The sequence below is a fragment of the Suricata suricatta genome, chromosome 12 (genome assembly GCF_006229205.1).
Source record: "Suricata suricatta isolate VVHF042 chromosome 12, meerkat_22Aug2017_6uvM2_HiC, whole genome shotgun sequence".
Taxonomy (NCBI): domain Eukaryota; kingdom Metazoa; phylum Chordata; class Mammalia; order Carnivora; family Herpestidae; genus Suricata; species Suricata suricatta.
This window is the reverse complement of record NC_043711.1, coordinates 17,038,967-17,058,653: the sequence shown is the minus strand read 5'-3', so window position 1 is coordinate 17,058,653 and position 19,687 is coordinate 17,038,967. Positions and strand designations below refer to the sequence as shown.

The window sequence follows — 19,687 nt, the reverse complement described above, 5'->3', positions numbered from 1 at the left end:
TATCAAAATACTTTTTCAGGATATATGTATTGTTTTTTCTACTCGCAAATGTTATCCACCTAATCATTGTTCATTATCACCTCTAAATGGCTTTATTTTCTAGGCCAGGGAGACGAAAACAGTTTCCTTTAACATGCAAATAACAAAACAATAATGTTTCTGTGACTTTTGTTCATTCACAACATTGTAGTAGGTGTTTGAATGAGCATGAGCATCTGATCTAGCACATTGGTGATGCTTAGACACAGATAATTGGCAAATTTGTGCACAAGTCACTTAAGTTTTCTATACTCTGTGCTTAATTGTACTTGTGAGACGGAGATAATTCTAGGAGGTTTTTGAGGCTAAGAATTTGTTTTTATTAAATGTTCTAACATTTAATAAAGTTTGGTCCTTGGACCAGCAGTATCCCATCACTTGGGTTAAGGTACAGTTAAGGTACAGTTCTTAGGCTCACCTGGAATCAGAAACTTTGGGTATGGAGCTCAGCAATATGTGTTTTAACAAGCCCTTGCAGGTAACTTTGATGCATCCAAGATTAAGAAACATTGATCCAGGAGAAAGGGCCTAAGCTGAGTCCTTGAAAGGATGATAACTAGATACTGCAGAATTCTTGTTTTGGGGACAGCCTTCTCTTGCAGAGCATCTCAACCTCCTTTAGTGGCCACCAGAGGGCGATGTCGGAACAGGCCTGACTTTTGCACTAAAAGGTGCCCTTGGGCGGAGATCATGTGCAGTCTGTCCCCCGCCCCCCATTTTGCCCAAAGCAGACTCACCATGCTGTCTTCCTCACAGCATACTGCCTTTTCAATGTCTTGCTATTTCCCTTCTCTGCCTGATTTGCCGGCTGTGGGTCCCTGAAATCACTTGTGAGAGAAAAGATTTAAAAACACACAAAGAAACAAAAAACGGCTCCCAAACCAGTAAATTTGAAAATCCTTATTTCTCAGAATGTGTGATTATTTTAAAATTATGTTGTTTTCAGTGCTATCTATAGGTGTTTAGCTGAGAAAGATTTCATTTCATGAAATGGCTGTTCCTCTGAGGGAATTAGTGAAAGAAGGCAGTGTAGCATCTTTTGAATGCACAGTGAGCCTCTTTCTTACTCTAAAGCCTAATTATTTTTATGTTGTAATGTCTATCTGTCTGTCTGTCTTTCTTTCTCACTCTCGCTCTTTCTTATTCTCTCCTTGGCTTGGATTCTTTTTAGATTGTTAGGCGTTATGTGTATGGTAGAATCTGTCTCTATTTTCTTCTAACCTCCTTATTTTGCTTTTATTTTATTCTGGTAAGTTCCTTATTTCTTAGACTCACAATTATCAGTCTACAAAATGTCACTTCAGCTAGATTTTTATATTTTTATGTTCAATCAGTGTTCCTTTATAGTTTAATGATCAGTCTACAGTCAATCTACAGTTAGTGTACAGATTGATCAATCTGTAGTTAATAACAATGAGAATAATAAAAGTTGTTACCATTTACGTAACGCTGTACAATTGGCACAACACTTCCTCCAGTATTAGTAGATTTTGTCTTTGTGATAACCTTGGGAGGTAGATGTTGTCCCATTTTCCAGGAGACTGCTAAGGCTTAGAAAGCCCAAGGGAGTTGTATTTGATCATTTGGTTAATAGTGACAGACCACAACTGAACCCAGATCTTCTGATTTTAAACCTCATGTTCTTTCTATGAAACTGCACCATCTTCATGGATGTGTACTCTCTGCTTAATTAAATGTCTTTTAGATGCTGTTTTTCAAAACTAAAGATTTACTTATTTAACTCAAAAGACAAAATTATTAGACATATACATATTATTTTCAGGAAATATATAGGAATCTTAATTTCATTTGTCTAAAGAGCTTGACCTTTGAACCTGAGGAGTCTGCTACTAATTCATATGAATTTGTAAAGTTTTCCACTTTCTTAGATGACTATTTCACATCATCTCATTTCTGTTCAAACCTCCAGCACCTGCTCATATTCTTAGCCAATGACTTTTACAACAAAGGATCACTAGACTCAGTCAGAAGAGAACTTCTGCACAGCCCCCTGCTGCATCTCCTCACCTGCCTCCCCCTCTACCCTTTCCTCTGCTCTTCCTCTTGTTAGGGCCAACTGTGCTTTCACTTAGGGCACTGCTATAGCAGTTGTCTCTTCTGTCGCCTGCATCATCAGTTTCTCTGTTTCAACTGGGTCATTCATTAGCATCAAACAGGCCTTCCTTAAAAAAATCCTATCTCAAGGATGCCTGGGTGGCTCAGTCAGTTGAATGTCCAGCATCAACCAGGTCATGATCTCACAGTTCATGAGTTTGAGCCCTGCATCAGGCTCTGCACTGATGGTGCTGATCCTGCTTGGGATTCTCTCTCTCTCTCCCTCTCTCTCTGCTCTTCCTCTGCTCATGCTCTCTCTCTCTCTCTCAAAATCAATAAATATACTTAAAAAAAGTCTTATCTCAACCCCATGACCATCTCATTTACTCCTTTTTTTCCCCCTGCTTCTTTGAAAAAGATGTCTCTACTCGCTGTCTCCTTTCTTGAACCCCTTCGGATCCTACAGTAGCCCATGCCATACCACCAAACCGCTCCTTGTACATTGCCAAGGATGAATCCTGGATAACCCCAAGGGTTTTAGCACAATTGACTGAAAGATGAATTGCCGTCATCTGATATTGGGAAAGCTCTAGAAAGAGTATTTTGAGAGGTGCCTGGGTGGCTCAGTCAGTTAAGTGTCCAACTCTAGATTTTGACTCAGGTCATGATCTCATAGTTGTGAGATCAAGCCCAGTGATGGGCTCCATGCCCAGTATGGAGCCTGCTTGAGAGTCTCTCTCTCTCTTTAAAAAAGAGAAAAGTTGATTTTTAGAGGAATACAAGAAATTTAGGGCGAGAGTTGCTGAGTGTGAATTATATGATAGTGGAGAAGATACCTGAGTGGAGAAGAGAAATAGGCAGCTCGGTCAGAGCCTGCAGTTCAGAGGAGAGTTCTGGGCTTAGAGACCAATCTGGAAGTTGATGATATTTAAAGCTCTAGCTAAAGGAGGTAGTTGTAAAGCATGTCATTTTCAGAATATTTTACTTCTGCCACATAAAAATAAGTTATGCTGCTCTTTTCAGTGCATCCAAATGCTCCTAAATATATAGCATTTTGATTCTCCTCATCATGTATTTTAAAAATGTATGAGCAAGCTGTTCATTATCACTGGAAATGTAAATGCTTCTTTTGATTCCTTGAACTCTTATTTCTAGTCCATGTCTGTCATAGACTTTTATCCTAGTGTAATACATTTTTTACTTGATAGGTTTTTCTTGATTGTTACTATGTTTTTGTAACAAAATATGTATGTAAGCTTAAATTTTAATTTAAAAAGTTCCTGTAACCATAAGGCTTTGAATATTAACTTGGTCCAGAAGAAAAGTTTTGATCACAGTTACTAGTAGTACACAGTTGATCACACGTGTTACAGTTCTTGGTAAATCATTACTAACCATAAAAGTTGGATTTGGTTGGAAATGTTTTTCTAAGTGATGGGGATTTATATTTTTCTCAATTAGGTTATGAATCTGTGGATAATTATTTTTTGCTAGGATGAAGGAAGGTTTAGCAATTTCTATTCCTCTTGTTTTTTGTTTTTAGTTAGCTTCATGCCCAGCGCAGAGCCCTCCACAGGGCTTGAACTCTCGACCCTGAGATCAAGAGTCAGATGCTTAACTGACTGAGTCACCCAGGCATCCCTCTCTTCCTATTGTTTTAATAGATATTAAAGTGAAAAAGCTTTATCCACATAGCTAAATGTGTGGGAATGGACATCTCTATGGAAATGTCCTGTTTTTTGAGTTATATGTTAAGAATTCTGTAAGTCCTCTTTCAATTTTGATGAAAGCAAAGAATTGGAAACTACCTAATCTGGAAGATGATTTGTTATTCAGTCATGAGAGAAGTCACTTTGCATAGGGGCTTGCTTTTGTTTCATGGATATGTGATATTTTCTTTTATACCTTCTGAGGGAAATGAGGTAGTTTTTTAGAAAGTCTCCTATTTGCTGCATCAACATTGTTTCCCTGAGTGATGTTTATTCTCTTTGAATGTGATGCCTTACTCTTTTAGTGATAGTTTCCCTCAGTTAGGCGGCATTGCTGTCTATTTGAGATTCCTCATGACTGTTTTTCTACCATCAGCCTCTGACAGGGATACAACTGTGCTGCCAGGTGGAGTGTGAGGGTTCCCTATTCATCCTGGAGGTTGGCAGAAGGCTGACTGTTCTGAGGTGAGGGAAGGAAAGTGGGGGGGAAATGGGGCCTGGCCCACTAGCTTTTAATGGTGCTCCCATCATACCTGCTGTCCGCCTGCAGAAGGCCTTGCAGCCCTGCTTTCCTGTGCTGCCTTCGGGCTGTGGTTTCTTCTTCAGTAACCTGTTGGCTTTCAACTTCTTGGATAGTTCTCGTAATTTCTGGTCCACTGCCATACCATTACCAAGAAGGTATGGTCGCCTTCTTGATTTCTAGGTCTTTTCTTACTTTATTCTTTTGAGCCATCTTTCCTGCTATTTTTAAAAAATATTTATTTTTAATGTTTTATTTATTTTTGAGAGAGAGAGAGAGAGAGAGATAAACAGCATGAGCTGGGGAGGGACGGAGAGAGGGAGACACAGAATCCTAAGACAGGTTCCAGGATCTGAGCTGTCAGCACAGAGCCCAACACGAGGCTCAAACCCACAAACTGTGACATCATGACTTGAGCCGAAGTTGGACGCTTAACCGACTGAGCCACCCAGGTGCCCCTCCTATTTTTAAGTACTCGTGGTAGTATGTTGAAGATGACCTGTGAGTTGGCTCTCTCTGCCCATTTTTTGTTTGTTTAACCTTAAACACGTAATATTATTTTTCTTTTACCAAAATGGGATTCTATAGCATATAATTTTATTATTTTGCACGTTGGATTGCTCATATACAAATATGTTTATAAATATACTTCTACAGCTTCATTTTTAATGGCTAAATACTGTTCTGTTATTCAGAATTCTATAACTCTTAGCCACTTAAAACTTTTTTTTTTAATTTACATGCAAGTTAGTTATCATATTGTGCATAAATGATTTCAGGAGTAGATTCCAGTGATTCATCCCTTGTGTATGACACCCACTGCTTATCCCACAGGTGTCCTCCTTAATGCCCCTTGCCCATTTGGCCCATCCCCCCCACCCACAATCCCTCCAACAACCCTCAGTTTGTTCTCTATATATAAGAGTCTCTTATGTTTTGTCCCCCTCCCTGTTTTGTATTATTTTTGCTTCCCTTCCCTTACGTTTATGTGTTTTGTAACTTAAATTCCACATATGAGTGAAGTCATATGATATTTATCTTTGACTAATTTCGCTTAGCATAATACTCTCTAGTTCCATCCATGTTGTTGCATATACACACACACACACACACACACACACACACACACACACCACATCTTCTTTATCCATTCATCTGTTGACAGACATTTGAGCTCTTTCCATCCTTCGACTATTATTGATAGCACTGCTATAGGCTTTGGGGTGCATATGCCCCTTCGAAACAGCACACCTCTATCCCTTGGTTAAATACCGAGTAGGGCAATAGCTGGGTCGTACGGTAGTTCTATTTTTAACTTTTGAGGCATCTCTATGCTGTTTTCCAGAGTGGCTGCACCAGTTTGCATTCCCACCAGCGGTGCAAAAGAGATCCTCTTTCTCCGCATCCTCGCCAACATCTGTCGTTGCCTGAGTTGTTAATTTTAGTGATTCTGACAGGTGTGCTGTGTCTCTCATTGTGGTTTTGATTTGTAGTTCCCAGATGATGAGTGAGGTTGAACATTTTTTCGTGTGTCTATTAGCCATCTGGATGTCTTCTTTGGAGAAGTGTCTATTCATGTCTTTTGCCCATTTCTAGACTGGATTATTCTTTGGGTATTGAGTTTGATAAGTTCTCCATAGCTTTTTGATACTAACGCTTTGTCTGATATGTCATTTGCAAATATCTTCTTCTGTTCTCTTGGTTGCCTTTAGTTTAGCTGATTGTTTCCTTCACTGTGCAGAAGGTGTTTAACTTGATGAGGTCCCAGTAGTTCATTTTTGCTTTTATTTCCCTTTCCTCCAGAGACATGTTGAGTAAGAAGTTGCTGCAGCTGAGGTCGAAGAGGTTTTTGCCTGCTTTCTCCTAGAATTTTGATGGCTTCCTGTCTTACATTTAGGTCTTTCATCTGTTTTGAATTTATTTTTGTGTATGGTGTAAGAAAGTGGCCCAGGTTTGTTCTTCTGCACATCGCTGTCCAGTTTTCCCAACACCAGTTCCTAAAGAGACTGTCTTTATTCCACTGAATATTCTTTCCTGGTTTGTCAAAGATTAGTTGGCCATAAGTTTTGGGGTTCATTTCTGGGTCCTTTATTCTGTTCCCTTGTCTGTCCACTCTTTAAATGTCTATCCACTATTTTTAAGCTATATCATCATCATCATCATCATCATCATCATTATTATTATTATATAAACTCTACACCTAACATGGGGCTTGAACCCATGACCCTGAGATCAAGAGCGGCATGCTCTACCAACTAAGCCAGTCAGGTGTCCCTACTCTTAAATTCTTTAATATACTCTGGGGCATGTGGGTGGCTCAGTCAGTTAAGCGTCCAACTCTTTGATTTTGGCTCGGGTCATGATCTTGTGGTTGATGGGTCCAAGCCCTGAATCAGGCTCCATGCTTGCAGTGCAGAGCCTGCTTGGGATTCTTTCTCTCTCCTTGTCTCTCTGCCCCTCCAAGCCTGCCTGTCTCTTTCCCTCTCCCCTCCCCTCCACTGTCTTTCAAAGTAATTAAACTTAAAAAAATTTTTTTAAAGTATTATAAAATTCTTTAATGTGCTCAATTAAAACAGGACTTTGTGTCTGTTAAAGTCTTCCTTTTTGTCTTTATCTCTGGTATCCTGTGAGTGGTGTTTGGTATATATTCTTTCATATTTTTTCTGATTATTTGAGTGTGCATGTGTGTTATAATGCTGTTATGCTATATTTGCTTTTTTTCTTTTAAGTGGGCTTCATGCCAATTGTGAAGCCCAGTGTGGGGCTTGAACTCATGACCTCGAGATCAAGACCTAAGCTGAGATCGAGAGTCAGATGCTTAACCGACTGAGCCACCCAGGCAACCCTGGTTTAATTTTTTTCCTAATAAAGTCTGGCATCTTCCCATATCAGTACGTGAAAAGCTATCTCATTTCTTTTAAAAGTACATATTATTTCACAATTTAGTGACTCTGTCAGTGGGCATTTGTAACTTTTTATACAGTGTCACAATCCACATCTCATTAACATTCATATTTGTGTACTTTTATGTCTTTCTCTGAACTACACACCTAAAATGGATTGTTGAGTTAAGCAAGTATATCAAAATATGATAGACTGTCGGGCGCCTTTGTGGCTCAGTCAGTTAAACGTCCGGCTTTGGTTCATGATCTCACAGTTTGTGAGTTCGAGCCCCTTGTCGGGCTCTGTGCTAACAGCTAGCTCAGAGCCTGGAGCCTGTCTTCAGATTCTGTGTCTCCCCCTCTCTCTGACCCTTCCCTGCTCATGCTGTCTCTCTCTGTCTCTCAAAAAAAAAAAATAAATAAAAAAAAATATATATATATAAAAAATTTGATAGACTGCCAAGTTGTCTCATAAAAGTGTTCCAATTTATATTCGAGTGTTGTATGAGATTACCTGTTTTCTTACACTGTTGCCAACACTATCTATTACTAAATTTTAAAAAGATTCTATCACTCTCATGACCAGAAGTGGTGTATTTTGTAATTTGCATTTTCCTGTAATGTGCATTTTATTTTATTTTTTGCAATTTGTATTTTAAATTGAGGCAGATTTTTAAAAAAATATACGTTCTTTCTTGAGCTAAGAAGAATAAATTTTATAAATGTACTTTGGGAGGGTAAAAGGAAATTTATGCTAAACATGTTCTATCCCATATTTGGCATAAATGTGGGATGGAACATATTTGGTATCTCTCTGGATAAGTAAAACACAATATGTGAAGCCCGAGTATGGTGCCTGGTGCATAGTGGATATTCAGTAAGAGCCTGTTCTCTTTCATTCCTTCATTTTCTTTTTATTCCAGTTAATTGATAATCTCTTTTTGGTCTCTTTGTTCTTTAGATTTTCTGTAGTCACTCTGTTATCTGAGGTAACAGAATGAAAGATCTTTTCAGTGAGTTGATGTGAAAGATTTCTGCCTTGGATCTGTGGGAGTCAGAAGGTTGGACAGTGTAGTTTCTTGTCTTTCAAAGTAAAATCTTGCATTTTATATTTTTGTAGCACACATTCTAGATTTTTACTTGTTTTATGAACAATATCTGTGGTACATTCTTGAGAGTGACTCATGGGAAGCTCTTGGGTTGGCAAGCTGGCTGCAGAGCTACACTGGTTGCTAAAATGTTAGGTGTGGTCAGAGCCTTTAAGAAAAGGTTGTACATCCTTATATTGATCTATATAGTCAGTGCAATTTCATCCATGGTATAGGAGAGCAAGGGAACTAGAATAACCAAAACAATTTTGGAAAAGACCTATTATGGAAGACTCACATGACTTTTTTGAAATACTATACAGATTCAGTAATCAAGACTGTGTAGTTTTGGAAAAATGGATAGACTTACAGGCCGGTGGAATAGAAGAGTTCAGAAATAGATCCACACATAGTATATGTGATTTTACTAAAAATGTAAAGGCAGTTCAGTGGAATAAAGATAGTCTTTTCAACAAGTTATACAGGAATAATTAGATGTTCATATGCAAAAAAATACAGTTCTAGACCCATATCTCTACTATATACAAAATTTATCATGTGTCATAGGCCTTAATATGGAACCTAAATTTGAAAATTATAAGAGTTCTAGAGGAAAACATAGGAGAAAATCCTATGGCCTTGAGTTAGATAAAGATTTCTCAGGTTACCTCACCGGAAGTATAAGAAACCATGAGGAAAAAATGAAAAAATTCGAGTTCATCAAAATTTAAACTTTTGCTTTGCAAAAGACACAGCTAAGAAAATGAAAATACAAGTTATAGATGGGGAAAAATATTTGCAGAATTCATCTGATAAAGGGTTGGTACTCAGAATGTACAAGCAATCCTCAAAACTCAATAATAAGAAAACAACCCAAAGAGAAGTGGTCAAAAATTTGACCAATTCACCAAAGAATGGGATGGCAAATAAACATAAAAGATGCTCAGTGTCTTTAATTATTAGGAAATAAGACACAACTATACTCTATAAGTAAGATTAAAAATAAAAAAGATCTCTGTTTCCAGTAGTGCTACTGGTGACCATGTAATCCTCACCCTCACGAGCAATGTGATGATGCCCTGGACTCTCTTCATGGGAGTTTCAAATGGCCCTGTGCCCTTACAGCATTGGATTTGAATCACAGATATAAAATCTGTGGTGCTTCATAGTGGTTCTATTGAATACATTGGTAATCTTTGACAGTTTATAGAACAGAAAGAATTTCAGCTTGCTTGTTAGGAAAGGGCCTTGTATAGTGTAGAGTCTGGGCACCATAAAAATGAAGGACTCCATTGTGTTCTATACCCCTGGGTTTTCTTTTATTGGATCTTTAAATTTTTGACAGATTTTTATCTGCTTTAAGCTCATGCTATGAAGAGTGGCCAAATTCTACCTAGTTAGGTAGTGTGGAGTCTCTTTTCATACTGCGGGTGTCACAGCGGGTGATTATTCTCCGTGGTTGTTGCAGGTACTCCATGCTCTAAAGCAACAGGGCTAGCCAATGGTGACCACGGAATGGAAGGGATTGACACTGCGGGTAAGTCGTTTCCTGGATTCCCCAAATGTGGAGGTGAATCAGCCACAGTAAACACCGTGATGATCTCCTTTGAGGAAGATTGTTAGGGAGGCATGCAAATTATTTCTGAGGGTTTTGTTCTTGTTGGATGTATTCAAATCCAGGGCATCTGCCACATACCATCTCCAACAACAGAAGAAAGAATGGTATTTCTTGAATATTTGTTGTAGTTGTGCCACACAAGAGCTGGCTCAATCTTAAAAATACAATTATAGATGCAGACTAATCATCATCAAAATATGTTATATTGGAGACCTTTGGCCACTTTTACACAGGCTTTAACCCACTACACTTAGCTTGCTTTCCATGGCTCAATGTTAGGAAATCTATGAGCCACAATTTAAAAGTTCTTTCCTTTCTGTTTTGCCCTCAGTCTTTTTCTTTTCTTTTTTCCTCCCCTTTAACTGTTACTTTTGAAATCTGCCTCTAACCTTAGTTCCTAGCCTGTTACCAAGGCTTTGATATTCTATCAGCTAGCACTGAGTTCCTATGGGCTCCCACCTCATAACTGGCACCAGCTCTCACCAGTGTATTTGTATTGAGCAGAATTCTTGAAGAAGTAGCTGGGTCCACAGGGATGTACTGTGCAAACCCTCTCTTAGGTAGCTGTTAAGAGAGTCATGCTATATTTTTATAAATAACTGCACTTACTTTGCAGTTGTAATCAGGCTAACACTGTTGACCCAAATGAATAGATCTCTAATGGGCGAATAAACTGCTCTTTGCAACAGAGCGTGCCCCTTAACTGGGGCATAACATTTGATTCACGTTGCTGCACCTGAGGCGAGCACTAGACAACGTGCTGTGTCTGTGTTTCCCTTGTGTGGACACCTCAGCCTTGAGAAGACTGTCCTTGGGCCGCCGTATGGTGTCTGTTTGTAAGGCTTCCCGAAAGCCTCCTGTTAGCCACGACAGTTATTCCAGTATTTTTTCTGTATTCTGCGACCTTCCAGAATGTCCTATCTGTCTTTGTACCTCAGATTTAGTGATGGCTGGTTTCCATTTGTTGTGAATGTTAGTTTTACCCAGTGACATTAACATCCTTATTAGCAGCTCATTAACTTAGAAACTCTTTACTTTAAAAGCTAGAAACCACCAGAAGTGCCACCTTCCAGTTTTTTGAACGGGAAATTTTCTATTTCTTTGATAACCTTTGTTATATTATTGACTGTTTCTGTGCTTGCTTTGAAAGCTGAGTTATCTGTGTTGTATAGTTTTAAGGAAACATTTATGGAAATATCCCTGTGATTAAAGGAGAAGCTTGAACATGAATTTTTAAGAAATGTGTAAGTTCGGCTTTCTTTGACAAAGAGGCAGTGCCAAGGGAAGAAAAGGCTTGGAGGGAATTGATTTGATTAGTCAGTTGAAGGAATGGATGCCATTTTCATCCAGAGAGGAAACTGTCAAAACTAGAGAGTTTTTCCCCCCAGCAAGATGTCAAGTATGACCCAAAGAGACCCAAACTTTGTGTAGCAATTGCTTCCGATTGCCAACTCTTAATAGCACGGAAAAAATTGAACAGGGAAAACATACAGCCTGGCCTTTACTGTTTAAAGACTTTCAGTTCCCTGGTGGCAAAAAAGAACCCAGGGATTTATGAACTGCCCACTGACATTATGGTAGCGGGTAGGATATGGTTTGCATACCTGGGAAGATGATTCCTTTCTGAATTTGACCTCTTGAAAATATGCATGATTCACTGGGGGTGGGGAAGGGTAGGGAGGGGGCAAAGAGTGCATGTTTTCGGAGCATGTTGTGACCTCATTCTAATTTGGCCATTACTAACTAGAGCACGTAGCTCAGTGCCATTTTGAAAAAAAAATCCCTTTTCTGTTTTATTCAGGATGTTGTCTCTAATCCTAAGAGCAGAGCAGTTCCACTGATAGCATATAAAGGGTGTTATGAGCATCTTGCTATGTTGAACTTGCTGTTTACTAATGACCTGTGCTTTTCTGCCCTTTCCTTCCCCTTCCTACTTCTTCCTCCCTTTCTATTTTTCTCCTCCTAGAAGCCTAGCGTGTCTCTCCACACTGGGGCTGCTGCAACACCAGACCAGTGATCTTTCCTAAGCACCGTTACACTTCTAAAACCTGCAGCATTTTGCAGAGCTTTGCTTTTCCTTCCTGGACACGATGTAGAAGAAGCTGAGGGTAGTTCTTCGGGGCCTATTTCTACTGCTGCCTGAGCAAACCACCTGCTTCTTCTCGTGCTCTGCAGGGCTTGATGGAACCTCCTTTCCCTTTGTGAGCACAGAGTACAAGATGAATTTTTAATTTTAGTATTTTATAAAGGGAATCTAATGTCTTATTTCTTATTCTCTTTGAAAACTCATTTTATCATTTCATTCAATCTCACGTTTTTTTTCTTTTTTGAACATTTTGAGTTGGCCTTTTCCATTTGTTTTTTCAGCTCTTCAGAATGAATCAGGATGTTGTAATGCCAAATGAGAATGTGTGCTTTCATAAAGGGATTGAGTCCACCAGTACTGCAGTGGCCCTCCCTCCCCACTCCTCCTCTCTCCCACCCTTCTCCCTTCGTGAGCTTGCTTTTAGGGAGGGCAGTCTTTCAGGCTTTCCTGGGTTTCTCTCCACCTTACTAAAATCTGAATAACGATAGCTAGCTTAAAGTTTTCTAATTTAGAGTAGCTCTGACTAAACTTTGAAAAATACTTCCTCAAATTAAATCATCTTTTGTTACTAACAAGTTGGGCTGAAATTGCTTTTATTACAAAATTATGGTTTGTCTAGAGGCTTAGATTCTCTTGAAAGTCTGACAACCTTTTTTTTTGTATGAAATTTTATAACCAAAGTTACTTTCATAACATCATGAACTATCAAAATAAGAATTGAGAAGTTTAAGAAAGTGGGATCCTGTATAGACTACTAGGATTTGATACAGAAAACAACTTTTTCTGTAAACACATGGGAATGAAAGTACATCGCAATTCACCAAAGAACTACAACCAGCTTATCAGGTTTTTCTAATGACATGGTTATCAGATTGGACTCAAACTGTTCAGGTAGAGTCTTGAATCCCTTTGGTCTCTGGAGAAGCCTTTTTGCAGCCTGCCAGGGGAATTGGTGGATCACATGTGAAGGCCTTTACAAGTTAGCATTTATACTCAGTGCATTCGAGGATTGTCCCAGTGGGACTTTTTTTTTTTCCCTTTTTAAGTTTATTTTACTTATTTTGAGAGAGATGAAGAGGGAGAAAATCCCAAGCAGGCTCTGGACTGTCAGCACAGCGCCCAATGGGACTTCCTTATTAAACTTGTTCCTCGTTTTCCCACACTAATAGCTAAAAAGTCTAGAAGAACCATTTGGAAAAAGTACTGCAGAGCTTTTCAGATAATAACCTTTGATTGGATATTTAGAAAGAGAATATAAACCCTGGACCATGTTTGGAAATCTTAGAGGAGTTCTGGTTTAAGATCTGGAATGTGAAACACTGCAATTCTCTGCCCTCCAGTTGATTATGTAGGTTGTCATAATCAACCAAACTATTGATTGTTTTGGATTAAAATAAATGGCACTAGGTTCTGAGGAAGATTTTGAGATGTACATTATTTTAGATCCTCTGACACAAAACTGCTTTTGAGATGGAAAAACCAGAATATTATGGAAGTTTAAACTGAGTCCCTGCAATGACTTCTGGAATTCAGGAAGCATTCCCTCTTCTGGTCACAAGCAGGGGCTTGCTCCTCTGCCAGGAGTTCCTTCCGTGAGTTTTTGGAGAGAAGATGCTTAGAGGAAGCACATTTGAGGGGCCTGCTTGTGCTTACTTCTGAAGCAGTTGATGAAATATAAAACTCTATAAACTGTTGAGCACCCATCAAATAAAACCTAGCCCTTTCCCTTTGGTGTGCACTTAGGTGTTCAGTATGTTCTTTGGTTTTCTGAATTTGTTTTGGTTTTAGTTTTTTGACTAGGAACTTTTCAAACTTGGCAGTCCTAACTTTTAAGGATCAATTTTGACCTTTTTCTGTCACTTCTAACCAGTCTCTACAGCTTATGCAAGCGACAGGTGGCTGGAGAAGCCCAGGGCAGCTCTGCTGTGGCAGTGGTCAAAGGGACATGCTCATAGTCCATTGCTGACATTGATTTATTCCACTTTGATTTCCATTTTGCTTTGTTTTTGTTTGACTTCCCTCCCCCCCAAATATTTTTCTTATTTATGGAATTGATATTTTGGAACTAATGACAGCTAAAATTTGGTGTACATTGTTATCTCTCTGTTTCCCTTGGATGTTTCATTTTGCTTCAGTGCAGCCTTGTACGAGACAGCCAGTTCTGTAAGGAAATGCTGTGTTGTCGTCATGGGCACAGCTGAGTGTGAGGTCACCAGACTGGTCAGCGTTGTTCTGTTGAAATATGTTTCTTATATGTAATCTTTCTCTTTCTTTCTCTCTCTCTCTCTCTCTCTTTTTTTTTCCTTCTTTTCGGCCCAGTGTTGAAGATGTAGAACTTTGTTTATAAATAACATTTTATATAACCTTATTCATGCACCTGAGTTTATATTTTTTTGTGACTTTAGACTACAACAATTTGTATTTGGGACATTTTAATGTGATCATTGTGCTAAATAAATTACACTAATAAACATCGTACATTAACACCTTACAGACTGAATTTTGGTTGGAGTCTTAATTACTGAAGTATAATGTGAGTTTGTCAAATAAAGACTCTTGAGGAATGAGTTCTCAGTCTAACCAAGCTTCTAATCCCACCCATAATAATTTCGTAATTGTATGGGCATTTTACTCTCTGACAGACATTTTCATTTTCACTAACATTGTTTTTGATTCTCAGAGTAACTCCTTTTTATCCAGAATCTGTGTTAGTTAAGCCCAAACGATTGATATTTTATAGCATCTGGTGAGAAAAACAGTTGGCAGAGTGGCAACATGCTGTTAATTCAAAGGAGTTTCATGGCATATCAGTTATTATTAGATAACTTCTAATACTAGGTATATGTACTTAGTTTAGTCCAGTTAAAATTCAGGTTCACAGTGTTCCTAAAATGCCTTCTGAATTATCAATCGAAACTGTTACATTCAATGACATTTTAATTTTATAACTTTATTATTTGATGATCTTTAGTATACTGCTTCTGGGAAGAATTCACCCAGTTCCCTACCCATTTCTGAGTTAGTGTTTCTTTACAGTAGGTAGATTTGCAAAGGCAGTGTGTTGAGTGAACTAAGACATTGAAAAGATTCTATGCCTAAGAAAATTTGCATGGTATAAAGTATTTTCAGATTGGCAGATTTTTTTAATTAAGAAAATTCAGTTTAATGTTCTTAGGTTTCCCTTTGTGTGTGAGAGAGAAAGAGAAAGCATGTGAGCAAGTGGGGAAGGGTCAGAGAGAGGGGGACAGAAGATCTGAAGCAGGCTCTTTGCTGACAGCAGACAGCTCAATGCAGGGCTCGAACTCACGAACCATGAGATCATGACTGGAGCCAAAGCTGGATGTTTAACTACCCAGGTGGCCACTGAGCCATCCTGGTGTCCCTCCCCCTCCCCACTTTGTTTTAAGATTTTGTTTTTAAGTGATCTCTACACTTAGCATAGGGTTCAAATTCACCACCTTAGTATCAAGAGTTTCATGCTCCACCCACTGAGCCAGCCAGGCTCCTTCTTAGATTTCCTTTTAATAAGGGGGCTTAACAATCTATTCTTAGGTTTAAAGCACAAGAATTTAAATACTATAAATAATAATTCACAGTCCTCACTAACTTTTTATAAGTATGCTAGGATTAAAGGTTTTGGTGATTGGGACAATTCTTAGCTCTTACTAGCGTATTCTCTTTGATGAAAGTGAGATGGAATCTGGCTACCATTGGATTCTTCCCCCTTGTAGACCTGATAATACAGTGGAGATGGGAGCCTAGAGAGAGTTCTGGATAAAGATATGGGATTGGTGGGGCAGGCACAGAACGTTAGCTTCATTTCTAAGTCCTGGGTAAGAATGGATTATCCTCAACTTTATATTGATGCTGTTTCCATTACAGTGAAGGCTTAACAAGGCTTAACCACAAATTATTTGCGGAATAGACGTCTGTGCTACCATGGAGGCTAAGCTAGATGCAGTAAACTAAGTCCTTCACAAATGGCAGTGTTACTGGTGATCGATTTACATTGTGAACAGACCAAGTGGCTTTTTATTGTGAGAACCGTTCTGAATGTGATGTTTGTACCCTGTCATACCAGCAGGGAAGAGTGAAACTGCTTTGTTGGAATGTCATGACATAAATGATGTCCTAGGGGTCTCTTCACTGTCTCCTGTAGCATCAGATAGGATGCAAGGAATGTAGCATTAGCAAAATTCTAAGGAACCGCAAATGTGAAATCTTAGCAGAAAAATAAATTTGTAATGAGAATTTGTGAGCAGCTAATATAACCAACCTCTAAGCTGGCATTATAACTTATAAATGAAGCCCAAACATAAAGCTACACAGTGTGTTCTAGATATAGACATGGCCAGACCTCCTTTCCCCTGTCTCATCCCCAGATCCTAAAAACAAAAGTTTAATTTCTTTTCTTTCATTTTCCAGATACAAGTTGCATGTTGGAGACACATCAGTAAAATACAAACACCTAATGTTTCTTAAAGTTTTTTAATTTCGTGGTCTTCTGATAAAAACATAGAACTGCTCAGGAAATTCCACAGATCCCCATTAATACAACATGTTACGTTTCCTTCTAGGGTATTTCGGACTCCCTTGAAACCAGCTTGTGCACTTAGCATTTAATTGTACAGTGAGCTCTTTGATTTCAGTTTCTTTTGGAGCTTGGTATTGAATAAGATAAAAAAGCTTCTTCCTGAGCTTTGTGTGAATCCATTATTTTGATATACTTTTTAAACCATAACTTTGTTGATATGATTTTGATTTGCTTCTTTTTGTGGAATAAGACTCTGCCTTATGACAACAGGCATATGTAGATATAGAATATTTTTCTTTTATTTATAATTTCACTAGTAATATACAAATACATTCTCTTTTCTTAAAAAATGAAAGCATTATAGATACAGCCATACTGTATCAGAGACCAGAGGATTTTACTCAAAGAACTAATATTCATATACAGCTTCTGTAAATTGATGTTTTATTTTTACCTGAATGTAGACTTGAACAGATTTTTCTGATACACTCATGAGTAATAAGGATCACTGTCCTTTGTGTAGCATACTAGAGTTTGTAAACTGTTTCTAATGTATAACAGTATATCCGTTTCTCATTTGAAGAAGTTGAAGTTAGGTTAATGATAGAGCTCAAACTCAAACATAGGCTGAGAAGCCCTGTACTCTACCACAGCCTGTCATATCACAGTGGGTCTTCTAAGTGCTAACAAGTGTCATAAAGACAGTTGGAAGGAATGGACATTTAAAGGCCTGTTTTTTTTTTCTTTTGTTTATGTATATATGTATTTATTTAGAAATTGTGAGGGAGGGAGAGGCAGAGAGAAAGAGAAAATCCTAAGCAGGATCCTTACTGTGTCAGTGCAGAGCCTGATAGGGGCTCAGACTCACACACCATGAGATCATGACCTGAGCTGAAATCAAGAGCCAGGCCCTTAACTGACTGAGCCACCGGGCGCCCCTAAAGGACTGTTGTAAAGGCCTTTTTAAGTCACTGATTTCTGGGAGAAAATCCAGGTTGCGGCAAAGGCTTTGTGTGTAGGTAGTTTATTTTGAGAAGTGATCCCATGAGAAAAAGAGTAGGAGACCAGGAAAAGTGAAATTGGAAAGAGGACAAGTCAATATGAAGAAATATCACTAACTTCATCACTTTTGTGGACAAAGGGGCCTTAATCCTATGCCATCTCTCAGTTAACTGTTGTGATTCTGGGTTTGTATTTGTGCAATGCCAGACTGCAGATGACTCGTCTCTGGCATCAAAATGATGTGAGGCACAAAACTCTGGTTTGGTTGAAATAAAGTGCAGTCAAATCACACCGACATGCACCTGGATGCTACAGTTAGTTATAGGTAGAGTGAAAGATGGACTTTTAAGGAGAATTGGGCACAAGAGGTCCAGTTAACTCAAGAGATTAATTCGACAAAAGATTCATCTGCTTATGTCTTATTATAAGGAATGAGGTCCTTGAATTCTATAGAGGGAAATTTGAAGGAATTTCATCTATCATGGAGCTAATTTCCCAAGCCTAATTGTTAGAAACTGAATAGCTAATTATATAAGTTACAAAAATTATTTCAGAAATTTCCTAACCTAATGTTTTCTTCTTGAGTCAGTTTCAGTAGTAACTGCCTTTTAAGGAATTTGTCCATTTCATCTGTTATTTGTTGTCATGCCATTGTTTCTAATTTTTGCTTATAAGCTTTTTTTATTTCTGCAAGATTGGTGTTGATACCTCTTCTTTCATCTCTGAGTTTAGTAATTTGAGTCCTTTCTCTTTTACTGATCAGTCCAGTTATAGATTTGTCAAATTTGCCAGTCTTTTCAAAGGACCAACTTTTGGCTTTGTTGTGTTTTCTCTATTTTTTCTTTTCTGTTTCATTTATTTCCACTCTTATTTGTATTATTTTTTTCCCTCTGCTTGCTTTGGATTTAGTTTGCTTTTCTTCTAGTTTCTTAAGGTATAAAGTTACATTACTGACTTGTGATTTATTTTTATTCCCTTTTAATATAAGTTTTTACAGCTATAAATTTCCCTCTGAGCACTGCTTTAGCTGCATCTCATAAGTTTTAGTGTGTTATGTTTCATTTTCATTCATCTTAAAATATTTTCTAATTTGCTTTGGGATTTCCTTGACCTATTGGTAATTTAAGAGTATGTTGTTAACTTCCACATGTTTGTGAATTTCCCAAACTACTCTCTGTTGTCCTTTCCTAATTTCATTTCATTGTAGCTGGAGAATGTATTTTGTCTTATTTCAGTGCTTTTAAATATATTCAGGCTTGTTTTATGGCCTAACATATGGTCTGTCCTAGAAAATGTTCCATGTGTACTTGAGAAGAATGTATATTCTACTGTTGTTGCATGAAATGTTCTAAAAATATGTCTAGTTGGTTTCTAGTGTTGTTCAGGTCCTCTATTCCTATTTTGTCTAGTTCCATTAATTATTGAAAGTTGGTTATAGTTCAACAATGGTTGAGCTCTCTTATTTCTCAGCTTTGTAGGTTTTGATATACTTTAGGACTCTTATCCTAATGTTTTAAAGGAGAAATTTGATAATATAATTAAGTCTTATATGGTTTTTACATTGCTCATAGATTAATTCCTTTAAAAAAAATTCTAGGGTGTGGATAAAAGGATGTATATGGATGATTACTACAACCATGAGCTTCTAGGAGCTTCCAAAGCAGCAGTGAAATGTCAGTCACTGGTAGGAAGATTTAAAGTGCTTTTTCAGAAGATGATTTTTTTCTTTCAAAATCCAACCACCTTTTTTGGGGGTGGGGGATAGAAATAGAAAAATCTAACCTGAATCTCACATGAATTCATGTGAAACCCTAAAGGATAAATAGCTAAAACAATCTAGAAAAAGATAAAGTCGGAAGTTTCATAGTTCCTGATTTCAGAACTTAATTGCAGTGCTACGGTAATCAAAAAGTGTGGTCCTAGCCTAGACCAAGATAGACCTATAGACCAAGGAATACAGTAAAAAGGCCAGAAATAAATCCTTGCATTTATGGTCAGATGATTTTAGACAAGAGTGCTAAAACCATTCAATGAGGAAAAGATAGTCTTTTCAACAAACGGTATTAGGACAACGGGATATCCACATGCAAAAGAGTGACACTGGACTCTTACTTTACACCAAATGTAACGATTAACTCAAAATGCTGAAAGACC

General features: G+C 38.1%; 1 protein-coding gene across 11 annotated transcripts in view; it reads left to right on the top strand.

Moving 5' to 3' along the window:
- MAP4 (microtubule associated protein 4) overlaps positions 1-19,687 on the top strand; it is a 134,286-nt gene that overhangs the window by 17,636 nt on the left and 96,963 nt on the right. For 10 of the 11 annotated variants that reach the window (XM_029919014.1, XM_029919004.1, XM_029919003.1 and 7 more), the window contains one exon: positions 9,762-9,830. The exons of the other annotated variant lie outside the window; for it this stretch is intronic. In XM_029919014.1, coding sequence (XP_029774874.1) covers positions 9,762-9,830 — 69 coding nt within the window. The remainder of the gene's footprint in view (positions 1-9,761; positions 9,831-19,687) is intronic. 11 annotated transcript variants of the gene reach the window in all.